The sequence below is a fragment of the Erpetoichthys calabaricus genome, chromosome 4, assembly GCF_900747795.2.
Source record: "Erpetoichthys calabaricus chromosome 4, fErpCal1.3, whole genome shotgun sequence".
NCBI classification, from domain to species: domain Eukaryota; kingdom Metazoa; phylum Chordata; class Cladistia; order Polypteriformes; family Polypteridae; genus Erpetoichthys; species Erpetoichthys calabaricus.
In genome coordinates, this window is record NC_041397.2 from 259692954 (window position 1) to 259717626 (window position 24673).

At 38.4% G+C, this 24673-nt stretch overlaps 1 protein-coding gene across 3 annotated transcripts in view; it reads right to left on the bottom strand.

The window, feature by feature from the left end:
* dop1b (DOP1 leucine zipper like protein B) overlaps positions 1-24673 on the bottom strand; it is a 220362-nt gene that overhangs the window by 18829 nt on the left and 176860 nt on the right. For all 3 annotated transcript variants that reach the window (XM_028800692.2, XM_051926282.1, XM_028800693.2), the window contains exons 33-35: positions 14970-15098; positions 9996-10132; positions 7430-7482 (exon numbers count right to left, since the gene is read on the bottom strand). In XM_028800692.2, the coding sequence (XP_028656525.1) occupies positions 7430-7482; positions 9996-10132; positions 14970-15098 (319 nt within the window). The remainder of the gene's footprint in view (positions 1-7429; positions 7483-9995; positions 10133-14969; positions 15099-24673) is intronic.

Consider the following 24673-nt stretch of genomic DNA (forward strand, 5'->3'; position numbering starts at 1 on the left):
GTGATCAACCGGTCAATTGCAATCGACGCATTGGGCACCCCTGATGTAGGAATACATAAATATATCACCATTTCTTAAATATCAAGTCATTAAACATACAGTAATGCTGCATGTACAACAAAATTCTCACATCTAAACGCACAATTTTATGATGTGGGAAAAAACAACAGCATGATGTAGAAAATGATGCTATAGGACAAGAAATGATCAGGTATGCTGCACTTCAGTGTTAATCATAAATTTCTATTTTTATAATAATAAAAAACGCCCTGCCCGGGGTTTGTTTCCTGCCTTGCGCCCTGTGTTGGCTGGGATTGGCTCCAGCAGACCCCCCCGTGACCCTGTAGTTAGGATATAGCGGGTTGGATAATGGATGGTTGGATGGATGGATAATAATGCATTTTATTTATAGGGGCATTTTACATTAGCAGTAAATCTCAAAGTACAACATAAAAAGTTTATACAAGGCAAAGCAAGATAAAAACAGAGATAAAACAACAATAATTATAGCATTCTTATTAATAAGCTTTCCTAAATAGAAAAGTCTTTAGCGGTTTTTTAAAACAGCCCACAATCTGCTGTGTTCTTAGGCTCTCTGGTAGGGCATTCCAGAGCCATGGAGCAGCAGCTGCAAAGGCACCGTCTCCCATTGTATGAAGTTTGGTCACAGGGGGGCGAAGGCGGTAGGTATTTGTAAAACGGAGGTTTCTTGTAGTGGATTTTAGTATAAGGAGTTTTTTAAGATATTGTGGAGCATTTCCATGGATACACTGGTGAGTAAACAAACAGAGTTTGTATTCGATACGGAGATGGATAGGGAGACAATGAAGTGATTGAAGGATTTGTGAAATGTGTTCATATTTCCACACCCTCATCAGGTGGAATATAGCACAGTATCACTAAATCAAGCAATTAGTTATTTAGTGTTAATTTTTATCTCATAAGTAAACTACTAAGTACAATAACCTTATATCAGTTATAAGGTGGTTCACTGTGATTCCTGTCAAAAAAAAAAAATCATCATTAGACACATGCATGGTTTATCTAATTTATAATGTAGCAATCCCCAGTACCAATCACTTGATTAAAAAAACTGTGTTAAAAAATGTCAGATATTAACTCTAATATGATATCATTTGTTTTAGGAGTTGAATGTTGCCGCCTCACAGCTCCAGAATCCTTGGCACTGCCCGCGTCTGTGTGGGGTTTTTCTTCAGGTCCAACATTTATCCTTCCACATCGCAAACATGTGTTTTACTCGTTATTGGGCACTTTGAGTGGATGAGTACGGGCATATTCTGGAGTGTGTTCTGGGTAGGCGTGGGTGTCCCACAAGTTTGAACTGGAAAATGGGATTAGAAAACTAAATGGTTGGTTGTTATAAATGCAAGATGAAGCATAAATATAGTAGAGCAAATTATATTTTAAAAAATTGCATCACATCCTTAAATTTATATAATTCCTTATCTACTGTTTAATAAAACACTACTGGCTGTATGTACACATGTGTATGTGCATGGTCCCTCTGAGCAATCTGATTCATCAGTTTGGCTTTGGTGGCTCAATGGCAGGATTAGAGATGTTAAAAATCCAAGAAATTAGGTAAACATTTTATACAAAAAATTGAAAACGTGTAAATGTTTACATGAAAATCTCAACTTATTATTATCAAGCAAGTCAAAATGGGCGGATTTAACATTAGTGTTAGTCTTATTCTTGGGTGATTTCTGCCTCAAGAAGGTCATGTGGACCCCACTGGGCCTTTACAATTTCTGAAAGCATGACACAAAGACTCTTCAATTTATTCCATATTTTAGGCTAATGTAGGTGTCTGGTGCTTAAATGCCAGTAGCATCCATTTTCCTGTTTTAACAATCTTTTTCTGGTCTTGACCACTTGCTGTGCATGCAGACTTGAAGCGGCTGATAAAGTATATTGACTCTGCCTGCTTCAGTTTGTTTTTAGCCATTTTACTTCCAAGTGTAAAAAGGGGAATAAAGTGAAAAGGAATCTGAACGATGGATAGGGTGATAAGACGAATTTACATGTGCTTTTGCTTGTTAGCTTGCTTTGTACTAGCTGCTGCTGAGCACCCTGCATGCTGTGAAGGCTGAAGGACTCCCTTCTTGAACGCACATCTCTCACTGTAAAATGTGGACTGAATCATGAAGCTGTTACTATTTTTTGGACTTACTGTGCTGGGACTCTCTCAAGGGATTGTTCCCTTGTACCTAGAGGATAATCTGTGGTATAAGTGGTTGAATTTTACTGTTACATAATTAAGAACAGATTCATGTTATGCATGTGCTACTGCTACCCCTTTCCTATAACCTTTTTATTTGTGATATTTTAAAGGATGCACATAACTCTCCTGGTTGCCCATTCAAGTGTATTTTAATGTCAGGAAGTACACGCTACAAGCCAAGTGGCCTGGTGGAATAGAATTCCACTAGATATGCTCCTAGCTGAAAGGGGAGGTGTGTGTGTTGTGTTCAGCAACAGTTGCTGTTATTTAATTCCTAACAACACTGCTTCTAATGGGTTATTTACTATAGCCCTTAACAAGCTAAAGTTGCTTCAAAAAGAATTTACTGATCAAGTAACTACTGCACCTATGTCAATTTTTGAGTGGTTTCATTCACTATTTTCCAACTGGAAAATGTCCCTTATTTAGTTTGTTATCATTGTAGGCACTAACCTACTTATTGTCTGTCTACTCCTTTGTTGTGCACTTCCCTCTGTCCATTACCTTACAGCTAGTTCTGTGGCACATCAATTCCTTCTTATAGCTATTCAGATCAGACAGATGACACTGAATGCCTTAACTTTGTTACAGACATTTAAAAAAATAAAAAAGGGGGGGGGGGGGATGTGAAAGAAAAATTAACTGTTTACAAGCTACTTAGGGTTAATAGCTGACAAAGCAGTTTTGCTATAATGGCAGGTTATTCATACAGGCATCTGTCATAAGACAGGGTGCAGTAAGTTGACCTAGGACAATTTCTAGTTTCTTTTGGAACATGTCTATTTGACACAGGAAAGATGACCCACTAGCGTAATAAAATAAAATGCTTAAGTAAACGATATTATGTTTTTTCTAATAAATAAGGGGAAGAGGGAGGAAGGAGAAATTATAAAAAGCCAATCGAAAAATGGAACTTTCCTCTCCTGCCTTGCAACGTAGAATCCATGTACTCCTCTGTGACTGATTAAAAATCTAATTGATTGAACCATTCCTGTCTACCTCGGGGGGGTTTCTTCCACAAGAGGCGACAAAAAAAGGGATCCTAAACAAATTTTGTCCTACTTGTACTGAGCCAGGCAATTCCACCTGGTGAGTTACAACTCTATATGTGGTCAAAAAACTTCAAAATCTCTCATCCTTGCTTCTTGGAATGTCTGCACACTAATGGATTCAACCTCTACCTACCAACCACCTCAGAGAACGGCCCTTGTAGCTTCAGAGCTCCAAATGTTACCGGATGTATCTTCTTCTGGAAAAGCTAGACACAATCAGAGATCCAGATCCACGGAATTGGCCTTGCTGTGAAGAATGAACTTCCCTGAGAAATCCTAGAGTCCCCGGTTGACATCAGCTCATGCTTAATGACCCTGTGTGTTCCAGTGGCTAAAGGCTCCCAAATGACAAGCCTAAGCACATATGTCCCCACGCTGGACTCTGCAGAGCAAGAAAAGCATAACCTCTTTGTTTCCCTTGATGAAGCAGTCCAAAATGTTCCTGCCTCAGACAAGATTGCCTTACTTGACTTTAACAAACGAGCTAGAAGAAGCTCAGATGTCTGGAATGATGTAACTGGGAAACACTGAACTGAAAACATGAATGATAATGGGCTCCATCTCTTGTCCTTCTGCTTGGAACACCAACCATCCATTACCAACACAATGTTCCAGTTCCCTGACAAACTCAAGAAGACATGGATGCATCCTTGATCAAAGAACCAGCACCTTCTGGACTATATCATTATTCATTGGCATGATCTCCAGGATGTCCTGATCACATGAGCAATGTGAGAAGCAGAATGCTGGACAGACGATGGACTTTTCTTGTCCATCCTCCACCCTATACTTAGGCCACCTACTAGAAGACCTCCACCCCAAGCCACACCTCAATGTTGCATCCCTTGTGACCTTCGAAACTACATCTTCACACACAACTTGAAGATATCCCAATCCCAATCCCAACCACAGTTGGTGAAATCATGACTACCAATCCTGATGCTGATGAACTGTGGACCTCTCTGTTCACAGCCCTCCAGTCTTCCAACAAGAAAGCCCATGGTTTCTCTAAAAGGAAGAGCCTGGACTGCTTCAACGAGGCCACAGACAAGATTCTCCACCTTCTAGAGGCCAAGAATGTAGCATTTTAAATTCACCTTGTGAATTCATCATCAGTTTCCCTCCTGCATTAGTGGAAAAAATTAGATCAATTACACACCACAGGGCTCTGTGAAATCCAGAATGATTGGTGGATCAACAAGGCTGCCGAAATCCAACGATTAGCTGATAAGAACAAAACCTTTGAGTTCTACAATGCCATCAAAGGAATTTATGGTTCTTCCTGACACAACGTGGCTCCAGTCTGGTCCACAGATGGCAAGACACTCCTCAAAGACAAACAGCAGATCTTCGATTTTGGAAACTCTTGAACCAAATGAACCCAGTGGATGGTAGGTGCTAGAAGAGATCTCCACACTCCCCCTGGGCCCTGAACTAGATGAGTATCCAACTCTCCAGGAAGTGCAAACTGCACTGTTCTTCAAGACAAGCCCTGAAGAACAAGAGAACACCCAGTGAAGACACTGTACCTGCCGGAATTTACAAATTTTGGGGACTTAATATTCATGTCAACTTCTTCACTCTCTGTTGGAAGCTCAAAAACATTCCTGACATCCACGGTATTTCACTGCTGTATGTTGCTGGGAAAGTCCTTTCCTATGTAATGCTTCTCCAGCCACTCTTTCACATTGCAGACATAGTACTTCAAGGGTCACAAAATGGCATTCAGTCCAAATGCAGCATGATTGATATGGTCTTAATTGCCTACCAACTGCTGGAGAAGGTTTGGAACACCAGTAAGACATCAGCTTTGCCTTCATCGACTTATGGAAAGCACCTGGCACTATCAACTATGATACATGCTTTGGGAAGTGCTCTGTAAGATCAATATAGTCAGCCAAAATTCCCCACCATGCTCTGTCTCTTGTGTGACAGAATGAAGGTGAAGGTCTTTTTTAGCAGGGTACATCTGTTTCTTCAAAATCACTGCTGGTGTTAAGCAGGACTGTGTCCTGGCTCCAATGCTTTTCAACATTTACCTTGTCATTGTCACTTTTCTCTCCAGAAATAACTTGGAAGCCACTGATGGAGTGCAGTTCTGGTGCCAACTGAATAGCAGTATTTTCAACCTCCGAAGATTGTCAGCCTACTCAAAAATCTCCTCGACAATCATCTATGAGTTCCCGAATGCTGATAATGTTGCCAACATAGCTCTTCACAGAGAAAGTCTTCATAGGTTCACTGACTATTTACACTTGCCTATTCCTGGATACACCTGGAAATCAACACAACCAAGACATCAGCCCTTCAGACTTTATTCCAGAACAGAGACCCTCCAATGGCCATTAAGATTGGCAGCACAACACTGGAGAACATGCAATCCTCTCCCTACCTTGGAAGCATTATCTGTAGTTATGCCTCAGTGATAGAGGAGATTACAAATTGCCTCCGGAAAGGCTCCACTGCAAGCGTGTTTTTTTTAACCAGAATATCGGCATGGCAACCAAGGTCTATCAGCTCTCCTGTATGGATGCGAGTCCTGGACTACCTACAGAAAGAAAATCTGCATCCTAAAAGCATCCCACATTCTCTGCCTCCAGAGATCTTGGGCATCATTTGGGAGGACAGGATCCCATACACTAAAATTCTGGAACACTGGTCATCAACCAGCATTGAGGCTATGCTGCTCAGTTGCGTCTTCCTCTGGACTGAGCATGCTATCCACATGGATGAATCTTGGCTTCCTCAGATGGTCCTGTATGTTGAACTCACAGAAGAATCTCGACCTTGGGGTGGCCTGAATAAACTCTGGAAGGACCACTTGAAATGTTCTCTCAAGGCCTGCTCCTTTCTAGATAGGCAGCCTGAGACACTTACTGGGGATTACATGCTTTGGAGACCGACCGTAAATGAAGGAGTATATCACTTCGTAAAATATCAATGCTAACCTACTGTATCTGGGGAGCAATTCTCTGCTCATGTCCCCAGGTCTGCCTTTCCTGAATTGGGCTTCTATCCCACCAGGGGGAGTTGTCAGAAATGGACAAATGGATAGACAGTGTCATCATCAAATTAATGGGCAGCCATGACCTATAACCTCATGGCTACTTCTTTGCCCGCATTATGAATAGTGTGACTGCCAGTAAGAGAACACTTATGGTATTAATGAATTCTGACCGAATACGTCATTACAATGCACAAAATGGAGAAAATCAGCGAGGAAGGGTTTCAAAGCCCATTTTGCCATCGTCTGTCAGAGGCTGCTTTATTGTTACACTTGATATCACCGAGTTTTGCACGTTTGATTTATAGAATGGACCTCCAATTTGACTAGGGGGCTATGTTGAAAATTTGTTTTCTTCAAATTCAGAATTCAGAAGGGGTGAGGCTTATATACATGCAGCTTTTTTTATTTCCCTAAATGGTTTTGAATCTCATATTGGTTAAACATTCAAATGTTTATTTTACTTACATACCAAGTAGGGATGATGACATGATATGCTAAGAATGTGAAGTTTGGTTCTAGATTGTGACCATTTTTTTATTTTTATGAAAAGGGAGTTAACATGTAGAATATACCAAGTGATGCTGATCGCTAAATACTAACCAGACACAACCAAAAAGTCACCTTTAAAGACAAAGTTTTCACAAGAATGCAAATGATCTTCTCACAATGAGTACCTGCAATAGGGGTCTGCCTACCATAGGCGGTAGTCAAAAAAGTTTACAAGAGGCACATGAGAAGCAGCATTTACAGTAATGTGTTCAAGAGAGGATGTGCCAGGCAAAAGAGGGTGAAACAAACAAGGATACAAAAGAAAGGTGCAGGAGGACTGCTGAGGGTACATATTGGAGAAAATATAGCAAATACGAATTATTTTAAAATGTATTCTGTTACCTGTAATGTAGCTTGTTTTAAGATAACAGGGGATAAACTAAAAAAAAATCTAAAACAGAACAATAGAATAAGGAACATTAAAGAGTTTAAAGCTTGAGTTTGGTGGTGTTAGCAATTTTTATAAGTAGTTTTTTACAGTACAAAAAAAACTTTTTGCCGCAATCTGACATTTTACTCTGCAGGATAGATTATTTTTACTGAATCAACCCAATTACAAAAATCTGAAAAAAGTACCTTAAACTCTCCTCTTCATCTAGGCGCTCCTCTAATTGTATAAAAACTTGGATCTGAAAGATAGACACACAGTAAATGTAAGAGTCAGACAGGTAGATAGAACTAATTTTTCTCAAGGGAAAATTTAGGTTTTACCAAAACTAAACAATATCAACAATACCCCGCATATACAAAGATTTACAAAAAAGAAAAAATTCCTAACTTTGTTAAAGAGAGCAGTCACAGTGAGGTATTATAAAGACTTACTACTGTTATTATAAAAGAGAACCCAGTAATGTTTCTTGACCTCTCTTGAAGTGATGTTAATGGCTTAGCACACCACTATGTAAAAAAAATCACACTGGACATTACAGAGTTATTGGGCACATGAAGGAAATCTCTATATTAATAATAATAATTAATTACATTTATATATCCACATTAAAGGAACACAGTCTCCTAAGAAAAAGTCTTCTTTGTCTTTTCTTATGTAGCTGTACATCACCTTCACATCCACTCCCTAAATTGCAACTGGTGTCCTTAGTTCTGCTGATATTAAGTTGCAGACAATTCTTTCTGCACCAAGAAATAAAGTTCTCCACCTAACTCCTATACTCTTTTTCATTCCCCCTGTCAATGCACTTCATTATTTCAGAATCATCTGAGAATTTCTGCAAGTGACATGATCTGGTGTTATATTTATAGTTGGACGTGTATAGGGTGAAGGGAAAAAGGGACAGGACTGTTCCTTATGGTTCTCCAGTGTTGCCCACACCCATACTAGAAACACAGTCTTTAAGCCTTACAAATTGTGGTCTGCCCGACAGATAGGTTATTATCCAGGACACCATAGCTTTATCCATCTGCATATCTATGAGTTTACTTCTTAACAGGGATGGCTAGATAGTACTAAAGACACAACAGAAATTAAAAAGAACAATCTTCAGGTAGGTAATTATATCTTCCACTACAATCTTTGTCTGATAGGCAAACTGCAATGGGTCCAAGTGGTCATACACAAGATGACTCATACAGTCCAGAACCAGCTTCTCGAAAGTCTTCATGATGTGAAATTTAAGGGCCACAGGTCTGTGAAGGTGAAGAGGATTAGAAATGAAACAATACAGGATGTTTTCCACAGCACCTGCACTTTCTGAAGCCTTAGTGACATAGCTAACAGGCAAAAGAGGAAACCATAAAGTTTGTAAACACAGACATTAAATACTAGAGGACAACAGCAGCTTTTCCTGTGTGTAGCCTCATCTTTGTCATAAGTTACTGAATGCCAGACATAGACTCATCACTGGCCATACCAATTAAGTTAAAGGAATTGTTGACGTAGTAGGGATGGTGTGGTGTGACTGGCTATTCTTTCCAATTACAATTCTCTAAGTATCTCCATCATTTCCTATGTCAGCACTGAAGTCTTTAGTAAGACTATACAGTCAGCAGCTGCCACTTTTCCAAGCACCAAATCCAATGTCTCTAAAAAGGGCACATATAATTATTTGATTTTTAGTTCATACATGAAAATGACAGTCAAATCCTTCTCTCTACTACAATCCTGACTGACAAGTCTGGTCCCAGAGCTTATGCTGTGCATTTCAGTCTGACAACATCTGTTCAATATTTTTTTAAACTTACCCACTAGAGAAATTATAGTCCCCATCCCAAAAGCCAGTTTCCACAGCCAAGGTCTAGTATGCCTGGATCTGTCTCTTTCTAACTTTTCATCAGATGCATTTTACTCTCATCCTTTGCCTTGCATGTGGTGAACCCACAAGGCAGGCAACTCTGCTATGTGGTGGGTTGGTGATGGTGAACACCAGTCCCAAGCTTTGCTCCAGCAGTGTCTTTATTTTCCAGGCAAGGTTCTTTTATGACAATTATTTTTAATGAACTGTTTGTCTGGCCCCCTCCTCACACCATTTTGCAATGTCAGAGGCTCACACATCCAGGCAATGTAAGCTGAAAGGAATGCCATACTAATGTCACAATTTTGGGCAGGAGGTCTGTTAAATCTAACTTACTAACTTATTTCCTCATATTCTACTTTATTGGTTCCTTTTGTACGAGAGTGGCATACTGGCATAGTGATTACTCCTGCTGCCTTAATGGATGCAGTGTCCTGGGTTCAAATCCCATGCTCCCTTGATGCCAGGGCAGACTCTACACGTTCTACCTATGTCTGAATTAACGTTCCTTCGGGTAATGTGATTTTACTAACATATGCATGCTAGGTTCATTGCTGCCCACATATCGGCACTACTGAGTGTGCCTGTACTGGTTTGTTTGCATTATAGAGAGGCTCATGCTACACAAGACCAGGTACTGAAATAAGCTAGTTAAAAAATGAATTAATGAATGAGGATAATAATAAAAAAAATTTTAAAAATTATGTTCAGCATTGATTTTGTGAACAATTTTCCATGTTACATGTTAACAATCTGTTCATTGTGCATGATCTGTTTACAGCTGTACACATACTGTAACAAGTTGTGAATGGCCTTTTTGTTCCCAGACAGAGAACCCCAGAAATATGGCTTTTTAAGTATGCGGCAACTCGTTTTCCCGTATCCTTGCTTACCAGTTCTGTAACCATGATAGGCCAAAGAGATGTCAGGTGCTGAGGAGAAATACGCAGTACCAAAACCCGGAAAGCAAGAAACATCTGGGCCGACACTAAAGATGTCTGACTCCCTCGGAGGCTTTCTGTCAATCGCTCTGAAATAACAAAGACAGACATTTGTTGTCCATTTATTCATCCACTTGCTTTTTAGCCCCCTTATCCAGTTTGAAGTCATAGGTAACTGGTACTTATCCTGACAGCAGTGTGCAAAAGGCAGCAAGCAACCCATGATGGGGCAAAAAATATTTTGTGTTCTCTTAAAGAAACATTGACATTATAATAGTGTCTACATTTTTTACTGAATAAAAACTTTATATTGAAGCCTGCTTATTACAAACGCATACTCCAAGGGAAGAGCAAAGCCAAATCCAACATTGCATAATCCTCTACAGTACGAAAAAATTTGATACAATTTAAATACTTAAAGCATGCCTTTCAGCAATATGTTAAGAGTTGCTGCCTTACAGCACTAAGATACTGAGACAAACTACAGCCTGGTCACTATCTTTACTGTATTTACATGTTCTCCCTGTTTATGTTGGTGTTTTTCCTAATACATCCTGATGGCACGCAGGTTAGTTTGACTGGTGATTCTAATATGTAGGAAAATGCTGGTAGCTGCATGAGTATGTCTCAAGGCACAGAGGTAGTCCATCTAGGGTTGATTCCTGCCAAATCCCAAAATCCTGCAATAAAAGAGTCAAATAGTAGATGGATAGAGACATAGTCATGTAAAAAAATAAGAACATCCCATGAAATGTTTTTTACTTTAATATATGTGGATATATCAACATGGGTAAGAACAAAATTCATGAGGAAAAAAACTTGATGAAAGGAAAATAAAAATTTCTGATGGGCGAATAAAAATTTTTGAAGGAAAGAAAAAATGTAATGGTAAGAATTTTTTTTGAGACTTTTTTCAGTTGCAAAGGCACTTCTGGTCTAGTGCCAGGTAATATGAAGTTTGAAGATATTATGAGAAGACACATGTGCAATCAAAATGACAAGTTGACTGAAATATGGCACATGAACACATTCTCAGCATCTGCTCTGAGAATGACTGATGCAGTGCAACAACAGCTGTCACCGGGTCATCTTAAGTTTCATTCCTAGCATATCTTCCAGAAGTCCACAGCTTGGAGCGGAGCTGGGTGTTTGCAGTGGGGCTGCATGTTGGTGACTCGCAATTGCAGTCAGAGTCATTCTCACAGCAGTTGGAGTATTGCAGTCAACTTGATACTGTACAGTAATTGCATGCTTCTGTTTCAGTCGACTTGTAACTTGATTGTGCTATCAGCTGTGAGAATGACTGAATTTATAATAGCAAGTAACCACTAAAGCTGAGGACTGTCAGAAGGTCTACTTAGAATGACCAACTGCCTTTTTATTCTGAATGGTGCCATATATATGGGATCCAGCCGCTGCAAATTGGACACCTCCAAAATAATAAAACAAATTTGCTCTTAATTTTCTTGCCATTCTCACCCTGTTGCACTCATACCAACTAATCTGTATTCCTCTTTATCCTTGTCTGTGCAGCAAGACATAAAAACAGCCACAAAACGAACATAAAATCGTCACGAGTCACATGTGTTGGCACTGTGCTCAATTACATTAACATTTTTATTTTTTGTTTACTCATGGTTCCCTTACAAAGCTTGAAGTGCTCAGATAACGGGTAAAGTCTGTAACACTTTACTGGTGTCCTGCACTACCAACATATTATGAGGTGTATTTAAATAATAGTTTTCTAAGTTTCAGTAGGATTGTTTTTTTTTTGATGATCATGGTTTTTTTTGGCTGTGGCCACTGCTGAGGCCATTATCATAATACAAAAGTATATAAAAACAGTGCAGTACAGTATATGTAATATTCAGAATAGTTAACCTAAGTTTGAATATATTGGGATATTTACTTATTTTTAATTGCCATATTCCAACCTTATTTTTGGCTAATTTGACAGCCCTATGGTTGGCAGCTAAAAAATAATCCAAAAATATAAGTTTAAAACTAAAATATATGTTTAAATATATGTTTAAAACTACAGGGTGAGCCAAAAAGAAGTACCACATTTCAAACTTTATTCTACAAAAATGCTACAAGATAAAATTAATTTCATTACGACACTAGAAAGGGTATACAGAGTAGATTTTTTTTTCCACTGCATTTTAAAAATGACATCTTCAAGGTGGTGGCCACCATTAGTGATACACTCTTTGAGATGATTTCTGAATGCTCACATGACTCCTTTGGCCATTTCATGGGGAATTGCGGCGATTTTGTGGCAAATAACATCCTTGAGGACTTCAAAGTTTTGAGGTCAGTATCTGTATACCTTAGACTTGAGATAGCCCCACAAGAAGAAATAGCACGGAGCAAGATCAGGCGAAAGTGAAGGCCACCCAACATTGCCACGCAGGGAGATCAGCTTCCCCGGAAACATCTCCCGCAAAACTTGCACGGATCTCCGCGCCGTATGAGCTGTTGCTCCTTCTTGTTGAAACCAGGCATCAACCACATTCATTTCTTCCAGTTTGGGCAACAAAAAGATCTTTAGCATTTCATTGTAACATTCTGAAGTGACAGTGACCGTTGCTCTCCCCTCCTCAAAAAAGTTTTGCTTATTTACACAACCATTCAAATGGAAATGTGCCTCGTCACTGCACATGACAATGGCATCTTGATGAATGTTTTTTGCAGAATGTTCGCACACAACTCTCTACTGCTCTCCCAGTCTCTCTCAGTGAGTTCCTACACTACCATCATTTTATATGGTTGGAAATGAAAGTCTTCTTGCAAAATTCTCCTCAAATACATGTTGGAAATTCCTAAGGCAGAAGAATATTTACACGCTGAACATCTAAGAGACTGCAAAATTGATGCCCTTACAGCCTGGATATACAGTGATCCCTCGCTATATCGCGCTTCGCCTTTCGCGGCTTCACTCCATCGCGGATTTTATATGTAAGCATATTTAAATATATATCGCGGATTTTTCGCTGCTTCGCGGGTTTCTGCGGACAATGGGTCTTTTAATTTCTGGTACATGCTTCCTCAGTTGGTTTGCCCAGTTGATTTCATACAAGGGACGCTATTGGCAGATGGCTGAGAAGCTACCCAACTTACTTTCTCTCTCTCTTGCGTTGACGTAGGGGGGTGTGAGCAGGGGGGCTGTGTGCAGCTGCTTCCTGAAGGACATGCTGCACGGAGCTTCGCATACTTAAAAGCTCAAAGGGCACGTATTGATTTTTGACTTTGTTTTTCTGTGGCTCTGTCTCTCTCTCTCTTCCTGCTCCTGACAGAGGAGGTGTGAGCTGCCGCCTTCAACAGCTTTGTACCGGCGGTGCTTCGCATACTTAAAAGCCAAAAAGCCCTATTGATTTTTTTTTTGACTGCTTGCTTTGCACTCCTTTGAAAAGGAAGATACGTTTGCATTCTTTTAATTGTGAGAAAGAACTGTCATCTCTGTCTTGTCATGGAGCACAGTTTAAACTTTTGAAAAAGAGACAAATGTTTGTTTGCAGTGTTTGAATAATGTCCCTGTCTCTCTACAACCTTCTGTGTTTCTGCGCAAATCTGTGACCCAAGCATGACATTCTAAAAATAACCATATAAACATATGGTTTCTACTTCGCGGATTTTCCTATTTCGCGGGTGGCTCTGGAACGCAACCCCCGCGATGGAGGAGGGATTACTGTATTCAAGTGTTCGTACAGTCCGAGTTGTACCTGTCTGAATAAAAAAAGAATTGTTTTCCGATTTGAGACGTCACCGTTAGGAGGAATGCTGAAGTGCGTCCGGAAGGTGTGTTGCGTTGTGATGATGGATTCATTGTTTTTGAAGAAGAAACAATTTTTGACCCAATCCATTATTAGAAGAGGTAAAAAAGGCTAAATGTAGGACAACTACATACTGTATCTAAAAAAAAATTTAGTGATGAAATTAACACATGTCAATCCATATATTTACTGATCCTGCTCATTCCAGGTTTAAGGCGTGGGGATCAGATAACGACACAGCCCTAAACTCAAGGCAAGGAAACCAACAAACCAAATCTTAGTAACTTAAAACATATCACATCTTACAGTAAGAACAGTAAGTACCAAAATGATTCCAGTGCATCAGACTTATTTTATCATTTTGTCATAGTTCCTGCTTGTTTCATATCATTACACTGTAGTAAACAGAAAACACAGTTCTCTTTTTTCCCTGTAATGGTTTTCTCAGTCATATTTAATCCTCTCAGAAATTGCCATCTATCCCATCTGGTTTTTAATTTTTTAGGCTTTTTATTTCTATCAGCATCTTTCATTAAAACTTACTGTGCTGCATTGTATAAACAGTACACTTTCCTTTTTGGTAACATAACTTAAAATGAAAGTAAATGTTTGACTTATTTATATTTGCTGTATTCTTACAGTTGGATGAGCACTGATGTGTGACACACTCACGCTGACTGAAGAATAGGTCGCAAGGAAGAGCACTAAAAATGAGTATGAAACTTTAGATAGCTGAGTCAAGTTATACTGTACAAGATGGTACAGCTTAAGGAAAAATTAGATACAAAAAAACTGGCCTCTAATTATTGTACAAGGTACTGTATATAATTACCCACAGACAAATTCCTTTTTCAGAACCGAAAGGGCTGTCCAGTCCCACTACTGCTTTTATATACATCATCACTAACTACTACTGTTAAAAGCTACTTTAAATAATATGACATGATCCATCATTTTCAGTGGCAATTAGTCTATCTTCCCTGTGTTTACGTCAAACTGATAAAAGGGGTTTGGTATGAATTTAAATACATTATTATCAACATGATGAAAAACGTTAAATTTATAATTGGTATAGAAATTGCTTGCTTGTAAAGTTAAAGACATGTGAAAACATATTACATGTGATTAAAACTGAATGAAGCCTCTTTATTACCTTGGATAAGTGGCAGGAATAGATGGTACTGGTCCAATTCTCCACTATAAATTGCAAAAGCTTGGCGCTTGAGTAACATTGCCTTCTGCTCATTATTGGCAACCATTTTTAGTGAACTGCTGTTCATACCTGCACAAAAAGACAATATTATTAGTGCACATTTATGTATTTCAGCTTACGCACAGCACATTGTCTTTGCAGACAGAGAGAGGATTTCCAGTGTCCCATTCTGATCGATTTGATATGGCCCGAAAGAAATCAAAAATCTTAAGTTTTAACATTGTAATGCACAAATCCAACTGTTGATGAAGTTTTCCAAGCCAGTTAAAGTGATTTAGATTACGGCAGACTAGTGACTCCAATAATTGCTAACTAATAAACTAAATAACCATTGTCATTGCATACCAGGCCTTGTGTCCAAAATGGAATATATACATTCTTCATTTCATTAATTGCTAATGATCAACTATTGCATCTTTAGGAAGTGTGCCTTTCCCCAGTCTTGAACACTAGCCTGGATAATATTGTTAGAACGACCAGAATGAGCCTGGGTACCAGGTTTCATACCTGAAATGGCATTATTCCTGTGCATGGAAAACAACACCATAGACATCTGGAATATGACCATTGGGATTCACATTAAAGGTATTTAACTGCTTCTTATTACTCTGTCCAGACATTATTTTTGTAAAAGGCTTAAGAGGAGAAAGATGGACAGTTAATCTAGGTCATCAGAACAGTGATTCTGTCAGACTTTCTTTCACTGTGATTTTGTTTGTGATAACTGACTGAAGACCCCCTAAAGGTTTAAGTCCTCTAGAAACGCTAATGACTACAGTTTTTGCTTCCATCCCTCTTGTTGTCTATTTGCAATATCTTATTAATGTAAACTAATTTTAAACTGCGATGATTTGTTTATATTAACCTCTAAAATTCTTCTTTTGCATGCTGTATTTAATACAGTTCATGAGTTTATATACATGGATGTTATAGTATATGGTTTATAATTTAAAGGTAACGAACTATGGATGTAATTATGTGCAAATGCTCTGAGGTTGTACTGAGCAAAGAGTACTAAACAAAAAAAATGGAATTAAATTCTTTGTTTATATAGCAATGCAATGGCAAGTTAAGTGATTGCTTACACAACCACAATGAATCCATAGTGAGAGCTTGTCCAGTGTATGGTGATGAAAACATGCCATATTAAAGACTGTTTACACAACTTATTTTAATTGAGACTTCTGAGACAAATTGCAATACAAATTAAGACTGATTAACTAGCTTGCAGCTTCTCAAACAAGCCCTAATATGACTGTGAGTTCTAGAGCACACAAGTCCCAAAATCAATTCTGAAAATGCCCACTAGAGGCAAAAACCCCAGCTAGATACAAACAGGGTCAAGTTGAATCTTTATAAAAATAAAAGGTTTATTCTCACAAAAATGCTCTTCAACAAGAATGATGTTCTGTGGAGTGTTAGAGTTGCCTAAAACAATAAGGCAATCCAGTACAAACAAAGTCTCAAAACAAGCGAAAAGTGACCCGAAGAGTGGTCAAAAGACAGAGCAAACAGGTCAAAAATATAATAATTCACAATAAGCACAGTAGAAATTCAGTAACTCACCCAAAACATCCAAGTACATTCGGACTTTATTACCAGGGACAGTGCAACACCCTCCTGATTTATAGGGTGGAAGGCTGTTCCTGGCAATGATTGGCAGGTGGTCCTGCCTTTGGGAGGCCACGCACAAAACACAAAGCAGTCAATAAGCAAAAGTAACATTAACATTCTCTATGACTCAAAATTGAACAAAAAAGTCAAAACAAGTTTTTGTATTCCAACCAGCAATAAACCCTGGCAGAGAAATAACAACACCTAGATAAGTACGTAAGCATCCTACAATTTAACCTATTGAAATATTTGATACTTTGCAAATTTTAACTGATGTAGTGCAGACTTTTTGGAATTTACTTAAACTATAAACCTTAACTGATCCGAGTCTTCATCTTTTACTTAATATCTTTAGAATGTACAAAAAGTAACCTTATTTATTAGCCTGGAGTAATTAACATTAGAATGGGAATCAGCCTGTGAAAAGAACACAATTCTGTATCGTAAACATGACAGTGGTTTTAAGATGTATGTAACTATTGCTAAATGTATGTGGAGAGCGGCCTTCAAATTTGTGATGCATGTTGCACAGAAAAAGAAGAAGAGAGAGTATCTTCAGCATCTCCCACACACGATGTCTGCATTCCTGTGGAGGCTTGAAGGGACTCATCCTCATCAATGTTTGTATCCTTAAAGAAAATATCCTTAACACAATCTTTTAAATACATTTCCTACATTTTGCTAATATTGATTTTACTCTTTACTCATTTTGCTTTATTGCAATAGTGGTTTTATATTGTTTGGCTTTGTCATTGTATTGTGTTATACAACAATGATGACTGCCACGTTTTCACAGGGGTTAGCAGCTGATAAGGAATGCCTTCAATTGGTAACAGCATGGTGAGAAAGCATCTGCTTTGGTAAGTGGCACAGGTGTTGAGTATCGCTCAACTCTGAAGACAACTATTTTGCCTATTAATTCCAAGCTTGTACGTTTCTTCACTTGAGGCAGCTATTAAAGTCTCATTTTGTTCAAAGCAGTTGTCCTCATGTGGATGAAGCCACACACGTGGGCCTCTATAAAGCAGCTACAATGAAGTCTCGGGCAGCAGTTCAACTGCAAGTAAAGCTGTGCTATAAAGTAGCTATACTTAGCATTCATACACTAGTTAATTATAACTACCAGCATAGGCAAACCAAAATAATGAACAGAGCAACTTCCAAGATAATATAGCCTATACATTTTAAATGTGTTCCAAAAATGTGGCTTGATGCCTTTAATTTGAACTTGAGCTGTTTTCTGCCAGTATGCCCACAACTTTGCTCTCATGAATACACAGAATTGATTTCTTACTGATATCCGCTTTGGTTCCAAAGAATTACCTCTTGAAAGCCAGCCACAAACAGCACAACAACAACACAAACAGCAGAGACAGGTACACATCAAATGCTGCCTGTAAGAATGCTCTGTCATGGGCACTACTGTCCCCATGTAGAGAACTGATGGCATTTGGAAAATCAAACTTATAGTCTAAACAAACATACTGTAAATAAAGGTGCACACTATTTAGCATTCACTTTGAAAAGACAAAATTTAGTTGTAACATAACATTCTCAATCACATTTAATTCAATTCAGGCTTGTAGATATCCAGAACCTATCCTGGAAGCACTCTGTGTATAACAGGAAGCAGCCCTGGACAGTGCATGAATCTATCATAGACCTCATTCTCACACACCAGTGCCCAATCTGGATTCACCAATCAACTTAATTTTCACACATTTGGTAATATGAGAGAAAAACAGAAGTATATACACACAAACCCAGCTAGAATGTGCTTACTTCACACAGACAACATCCAAGTGTGGGTATTAAACAAGATGCTGGATGTGTGGGGTGATTAACACTCTCTACTGTGCTACTATGACACCCAGAATGAAGTTATGTGCACTGGAAATAAATGAATGTCAAAGTGCAATTTACCTTAAATAAGCATCAACTGCAATTATTGTTAAATACACACAATAAAAACTAGGCTAGCAAGACACTGAAATGAGGAAGAATTAGGAATTAGCACTGAACTATAAATTTTATTATAAATAAAGTGTGCCAAATACCAAAAAAAAATGTCACTGCAGCTGATACCAAATCACTAGGCATGGGAATTCTATTGTTTGTGAGACAGCTGGCTCTGGCTCATCAGGCCCTAGAATGTTTCAATTTCTGTTATATATTTTTTGTGTCTTTGTCTAAAGTAGAGTCATAGCCCCAAATGAAAAGAAAAACAGGAAAGAAAATTACAAACTAAGTATTCCAGTCTGAGTCCATTTTTTATTAACACATTGTGACCAGATTGTATAAAATGCTTACATAGGTTTATTTTATCATTTTGCTTATGAATAAATGATACAGATGTTTAAATCACACTTTTAATGAGTTTTTGTTTTTGCTAATATACAGTTTATTAAGCTGCAATGCATACACTCTGTTGCATAAATACATCTACAAGAATGTAGTTTGTGGTCTTGGAAAATTAGCATTTTCCTATCTGTATACCTATTTTTAATGATCTCTTTATTAGTAAACAGAATGTCAGGAGTCACCCTAGTTTTGTGATTGATGCATAAACCAAAGTATCTCTGAAATGGTAAGGTGCTACTTGTGTACATTGTTAAAGACGGGGTTACAGAATTTGAGTCTTTTTTTTTGTGTGAAAATTGGCCTGTTTGGATCGGTGGCCAATTGATCGGAGCATCTCTACAGAAATCTTAACAACATTTAAAAATATGCTGGATGAAATTCTGGGATGACCTAGCTTGTACTAACCACTCTGATTTGATGGAATGAACAGTTTTGTCTTGTCTGTCAAACTTATTTTTATGTTTTCAGAACTCATATTGGACTGATTTAAAGTTTTCAGTTAACCACATATAATAACTTTGAGATGTGGGAGAAAATCTGGAGAGAGCATGCAGACTCCATACAGATAGTGACGTGGAATTGAACCCAGTCACATCGAGGTTTGAGCCATCAGCGTTAACTACTGCGCTGACCTTGATATCCTACTATTAGAATATAAATGTGGATTAAGACAATAAATCATTTGTGTACACTTGCATTTCTCAAGACAATGAAGAAGATAATTAAATGACTTTATCTAACCTGTGCACTGTTTCTCAGAACTTTAATAATGTTATACAAGAAAGCACATTTAAATTAGTTGCCATGGAGGAAAATGATTTTAAGATATGTTACACATATAAAATGATTAAAGTTAACAAGCTTAAAAGCAGAAAAGTTAATAAACAAACAATAAAACTGTGATATTGCTGACCTAATGGAAAATCATAAACTCTCTCCTGGTGAAGAAAGAATGACAATGGATAATCGGAATTAAGTAGTTACAGGATTCTTATTGACCCTGGTTGATGATAAATGGTAATTATACAAACTAATTGTGAGGGTTTACTTGAATAACAAGAAGTTTTCTAAAACCCTGATAAAGAATACTTTGTGAAGACATGAGGGCTCAGCTTCACCTGTCAGAACTGACTTATGCAGGTTTGAAGAGGAATCATTTTGCTTGCTTTCAAGGCCAAATACCCCTTTTCATTCATGCATTCTGCACTGTTTAAATCTTTAAACACATTTTTACTTTTTTATGTTTATAGTAAGAGCTGTTTCATCATTCTCACCATTTCAATCCAGACTAAAGTCTTACTACTTCAGCCTAGTGTTCCTTTATGAGTGTTGATCAGTGGCTCAGTACACTTCATGTGTTTAGAATGCTCCTCTGGCATTTGGTGCAATTCCTGCCTTGAGGAGGAATGCTGTTTGCTAAAGGAATAAATCATCAGCGTGGTTGAGATCTCTGGAAATACAGTAAAAGGTGACAGTCCCAGCACCAGACAATTATAATGTTGTACTGCAGCTGCAAGCTCAAACATGTAATGTACAAATATTGCAGGATGCCCTAAAACAGTTAGGTGGCCAGTTTTAACATTAGAGTATCCTATTCACCTACTTTTCCAAAATAACATTGAGATGTGTTTTGAAAGACCCTAAAGTACTACTCTCTATGACTCTACCACACTACTTGGTAACTTATTCCACATGTCTATTGTTCTCTGTCTTAAGAAAAACATATAACTTTTTTGCAATTGCTACCCTTAACAAGTTTCATTCTCTGTAACTGTCTCCTTGTTGAATAACTGCTAACCTTACTAATTAATTTTCAAAATTTTAAAAACTGTCACACCTTAATCTCCATTTGCTCAAACTGAAAAGGTTCAACTTCTTTTATCTTTCTTCACAGCTCATATAATATACCTTAGTCCAAAGTCAGCCTAGGTGCTCTGCTCTGGACATAGTGTTGTCATTATTGTACACAGTTGTAACGCAGAGAGATATCTAGCATACAGGTTGATATTACTTTTATTTATTAATTAATGTCTAACAATGTGCAATTTTAAAAGTTTTAACCTGGAAGGGAAGCTGGATAAGCCAGTTGTTCTTCAAGAACATTTATGATCCTGCTACATCATATAAGTACTTTTGTTAACTGCTACTCTGGGCTATGTAATTTGTATCAACCTGGTTGTAAAATTAATGAGCTCCTGGAAGGAGGACACATTTTAGAAGAATGAAAATCCTACTCCCTTCCAGGAAGACAATCTAGGGGAATTCATGGTGCCAAAATGAAAGATCAGGGATGACATGTAAGCTGGTGGCCAAGATGAAAGGACTTACACAGACCCCCACTTGTCCAAGAGGTGTGTTAAGGCCATTCCATTCCAGAGGCATGCTGAACCATACTGGGCAAAGACAAATCAACATACTAAGACAGATAGCCAACTGGTACACCAAGTACTAAAATAAATAACTTATTATTTAGGTTGTATTATTTTGACAATATTTTTACTCTGCTTATGTTTTGGGCACAATTGGAAACCTTAAATTGATCTATGAATAAAAAGTAACTTTCTCTCTTGCCAATTCTGGTACTCTATCTAATTACTCAGGGTTATAAATGTTAAAGAGAGGGAGAAGTATTTAAGAACAATAGCAGTCAATCGTATAGTGACCAGGCTGGTAACAGTAAACATACAAAGACCATAGATGGGATTTAAGACATTCTATTAAGAGCTACGTAAAATTGATTCTAAAAGGGAAAACAGGTTCACCATAGGACCCTACCACAGCAAAGCAATGCTACTCCCAATGAGGCCTCATTAGGGCGTTACATAACTTAAGCTTAACCTCCTGTGACTTGTGCTCTACACATTGTGATGTATACAATAACATCCTATTAGCCTTCTTGATTGCTTCTATACAATGTGTAGATATAGACAGTGACAAGTTCACTACTCTAGGCCCTTCTCATAAAGGATACTTTCAAGTTTGAAACCTCCCACTGCGCATTCAAATAAAAGAATTTTACTTCCTATGTGTAATACTTTACCTTTACTTACAATATATTTCAGCTGTCACAAATATGTCCAAACCTTTACTGAAATCCCCCTGCAATGATCCAGAAGATTCTACATTATCTGCCATTCCACCTAGTTTGATATCATTTGCAAAATTAACCAGCTGAAGCAGTTTTTATATTCAGCTGAAGGAGTTCCGTAAGGAGCTGTGGGCAAAAATTTCTTCAAGTCAATGTAGGAGACTGATAGACACTTATAGTTGTGTCTCCCTTAATAAAGGCATACAGTGCATCTGGAAAGTATTCACAGCACATCACTTTTTCCACATTTTGTTATGTTACAGCCTTATTCCAAAAAGGATTAAATTCATTTTTTTCCTCAGAATTCTACACACAACACCCCATAATGACAACGTGAAAACAGTTTACTTGAGGGTTTTGCAAATTTATTAAAAATTTAAAAACTGAGAAATCACATATACATAAGTATTCACAGCCTTTGCTCAATACTTTGTCGATGCACCTTTGGCAACAATTACAGCCTCAAGTCTTTTTGAATATGATGCCACAAGCTTGTGTAGAAGAAGAATGTTCTCCTCAGCACCATGTATTTTGTGTGTTTAGTAAATTAGAATCTTTATAATAACTATTTTGTAACTTGCCAGTGAGAGACGCTTTGGCTTATGAACTAACAAAAATATGTTATTCCAGGGTTCAGGAGAAATAGTGTCCACATGAATAAAATCTAAGCTGTTTCTTGTTTTCCCTTTCTCAGAGTGAATGTTTCAGGGACAAGGTCACAAGGCTGCAGAAAGTACATGTGGTTTATGCAAAGGCGTCTCTCCTGTGCTTAGCTTCCAAAACACAGATAATGCTTAGCTCAACAGACATATTGTTTAACTTTACTGTTTTGATAAGGATGTTCTTTCTGTCTTATTAATCATGAGATGCTGAAGTATAAAAAACCCCTCCTGGCTTTTGATCAGGGTTCAATTGAGCTTTGCGGCAATAAGTTATACTCTTTTGAATCTCTACTTACTGCGACTCCGAATGAATAAATAAAGAGAATTGAGAAAATATTATCTGTCTGCTTTTCAGTGTGCCTTTTTTGTCCACAGTTTTTGGCGCCCAACGTGGGGCAGGAGACGGGCAGACGACTCCCTGGGCGGGTTTGTCCAAGTGGACCGATTTCCGCGGATCGAGGACCAGCTCCGGTAAAAGTTAGGACTGGCCAACCTCGGGCGTTTTCCTGTGTGGGGAGTCGCTGACCTCCTCCTGACCGAAACGAAAAGCAACTGGATGGGATTTTTCCAGGCAGGCAGAAGGAGTCGTGGTGAGTAGATTCGGGGGATTCCCGTTGGTTTGACTGGTGTGCTGGAAGAAATAGAAGTATACGGGGAAAAGAGAAAAAAAAATAAAAGAGAATAAAAAATAAAAGCATGCTGAAAGAATAGAGAATCATACCGTATAGACCTAGAAGGGTTTTAGGGATTCATAGAGAGTGACGGCACAGTGTGAATGCTAGTAAGTCACCCCTTAGGAATTCGAGTAGAAAGGACCGAGTGGCACGTTCCTATTGTCACGCTTGGGTTACAAGATTGCACAGAAGACCAGTGGAAGTTGAAGAAACTCGAATTTTTATTCAAACACTGCAAACAAACATTTATCTTTTAAAACTGTTTCAAACATGCTCCTTGAAAGAGTTTACACCTCCGCTTGTCATTTAAAAGCAACCAAGGATTTCTTCTTCTTCGGAGGAATACATGCCAGGAATACCAGAAGTCAGAGAGAGAGAGAGAAGCAGAAAATCAATTTATAACCACAGAGAGAAGTCGGCACAAGCTTTTTGACAAGGCGGAGTAGCGCGCGGGAGGCAGATTACGCGACAGAGCCGGCCAGAAGGAAAAGGAGAAATGTGAAGGTTAGACTGTTTAAGTTTCCTAGGGCTTTTTCCCCCCTCCCTCCCTCAGCTTTATTCACGTTTCCGTGAATCAAGCGATTCTCCAGACCCGGTTCAAAGAGACGTGACAGCACGTCAGCATTTATGTGTTCAGACCCAGGTCGGTGTCTGACTTCAAAACTGTAAGGTTGTAATCCCAAAAACCATCTCATAAGATGGGAGTTTGTATCTTTTTGACGGTATAACCATTGAAGTGGAGCATGATCAGTTACTAATGTGAACTTCCGTCCCCATAAGTAATAGTGTAGTGCTTCTATAGCCCATTTAATTGCTAAACATTCTTTCTCAATAGTTGAATAATTGCGTTCTCTTGGGAGTAATTTCCTACTCAAGTACGTGATAGGGTGTTCTTCACCCTCAAATACCTGGGAAAGGACCGCTCCTACTCCGAATGCACTAGCGTCTGTTTGTAGAATAAAATCTTTAGAGAAATCAGGATTTCGTAGCACTGGATAAGATGACAAGGCTTTTTTTAAATCTGAAAAGGAACGTTTGCAAAGTTCTGTCCATATAATAGGTCGGTTTTTTCTTCCTTTAGTAAGCTCTGAAAGAGGAGCAGCTCTATTTGCAAATTCAGGGATGAATCTTCTATAGTAACCAGCTAGTCCCAGGAAAGCGCGCACCTGTTTTTGCGTTTTAGGATGTGGGTAAGCAAGCACCTCCTCTATTTTCCTTAGTTGTGGATGAAGTAAACCCCTGCCC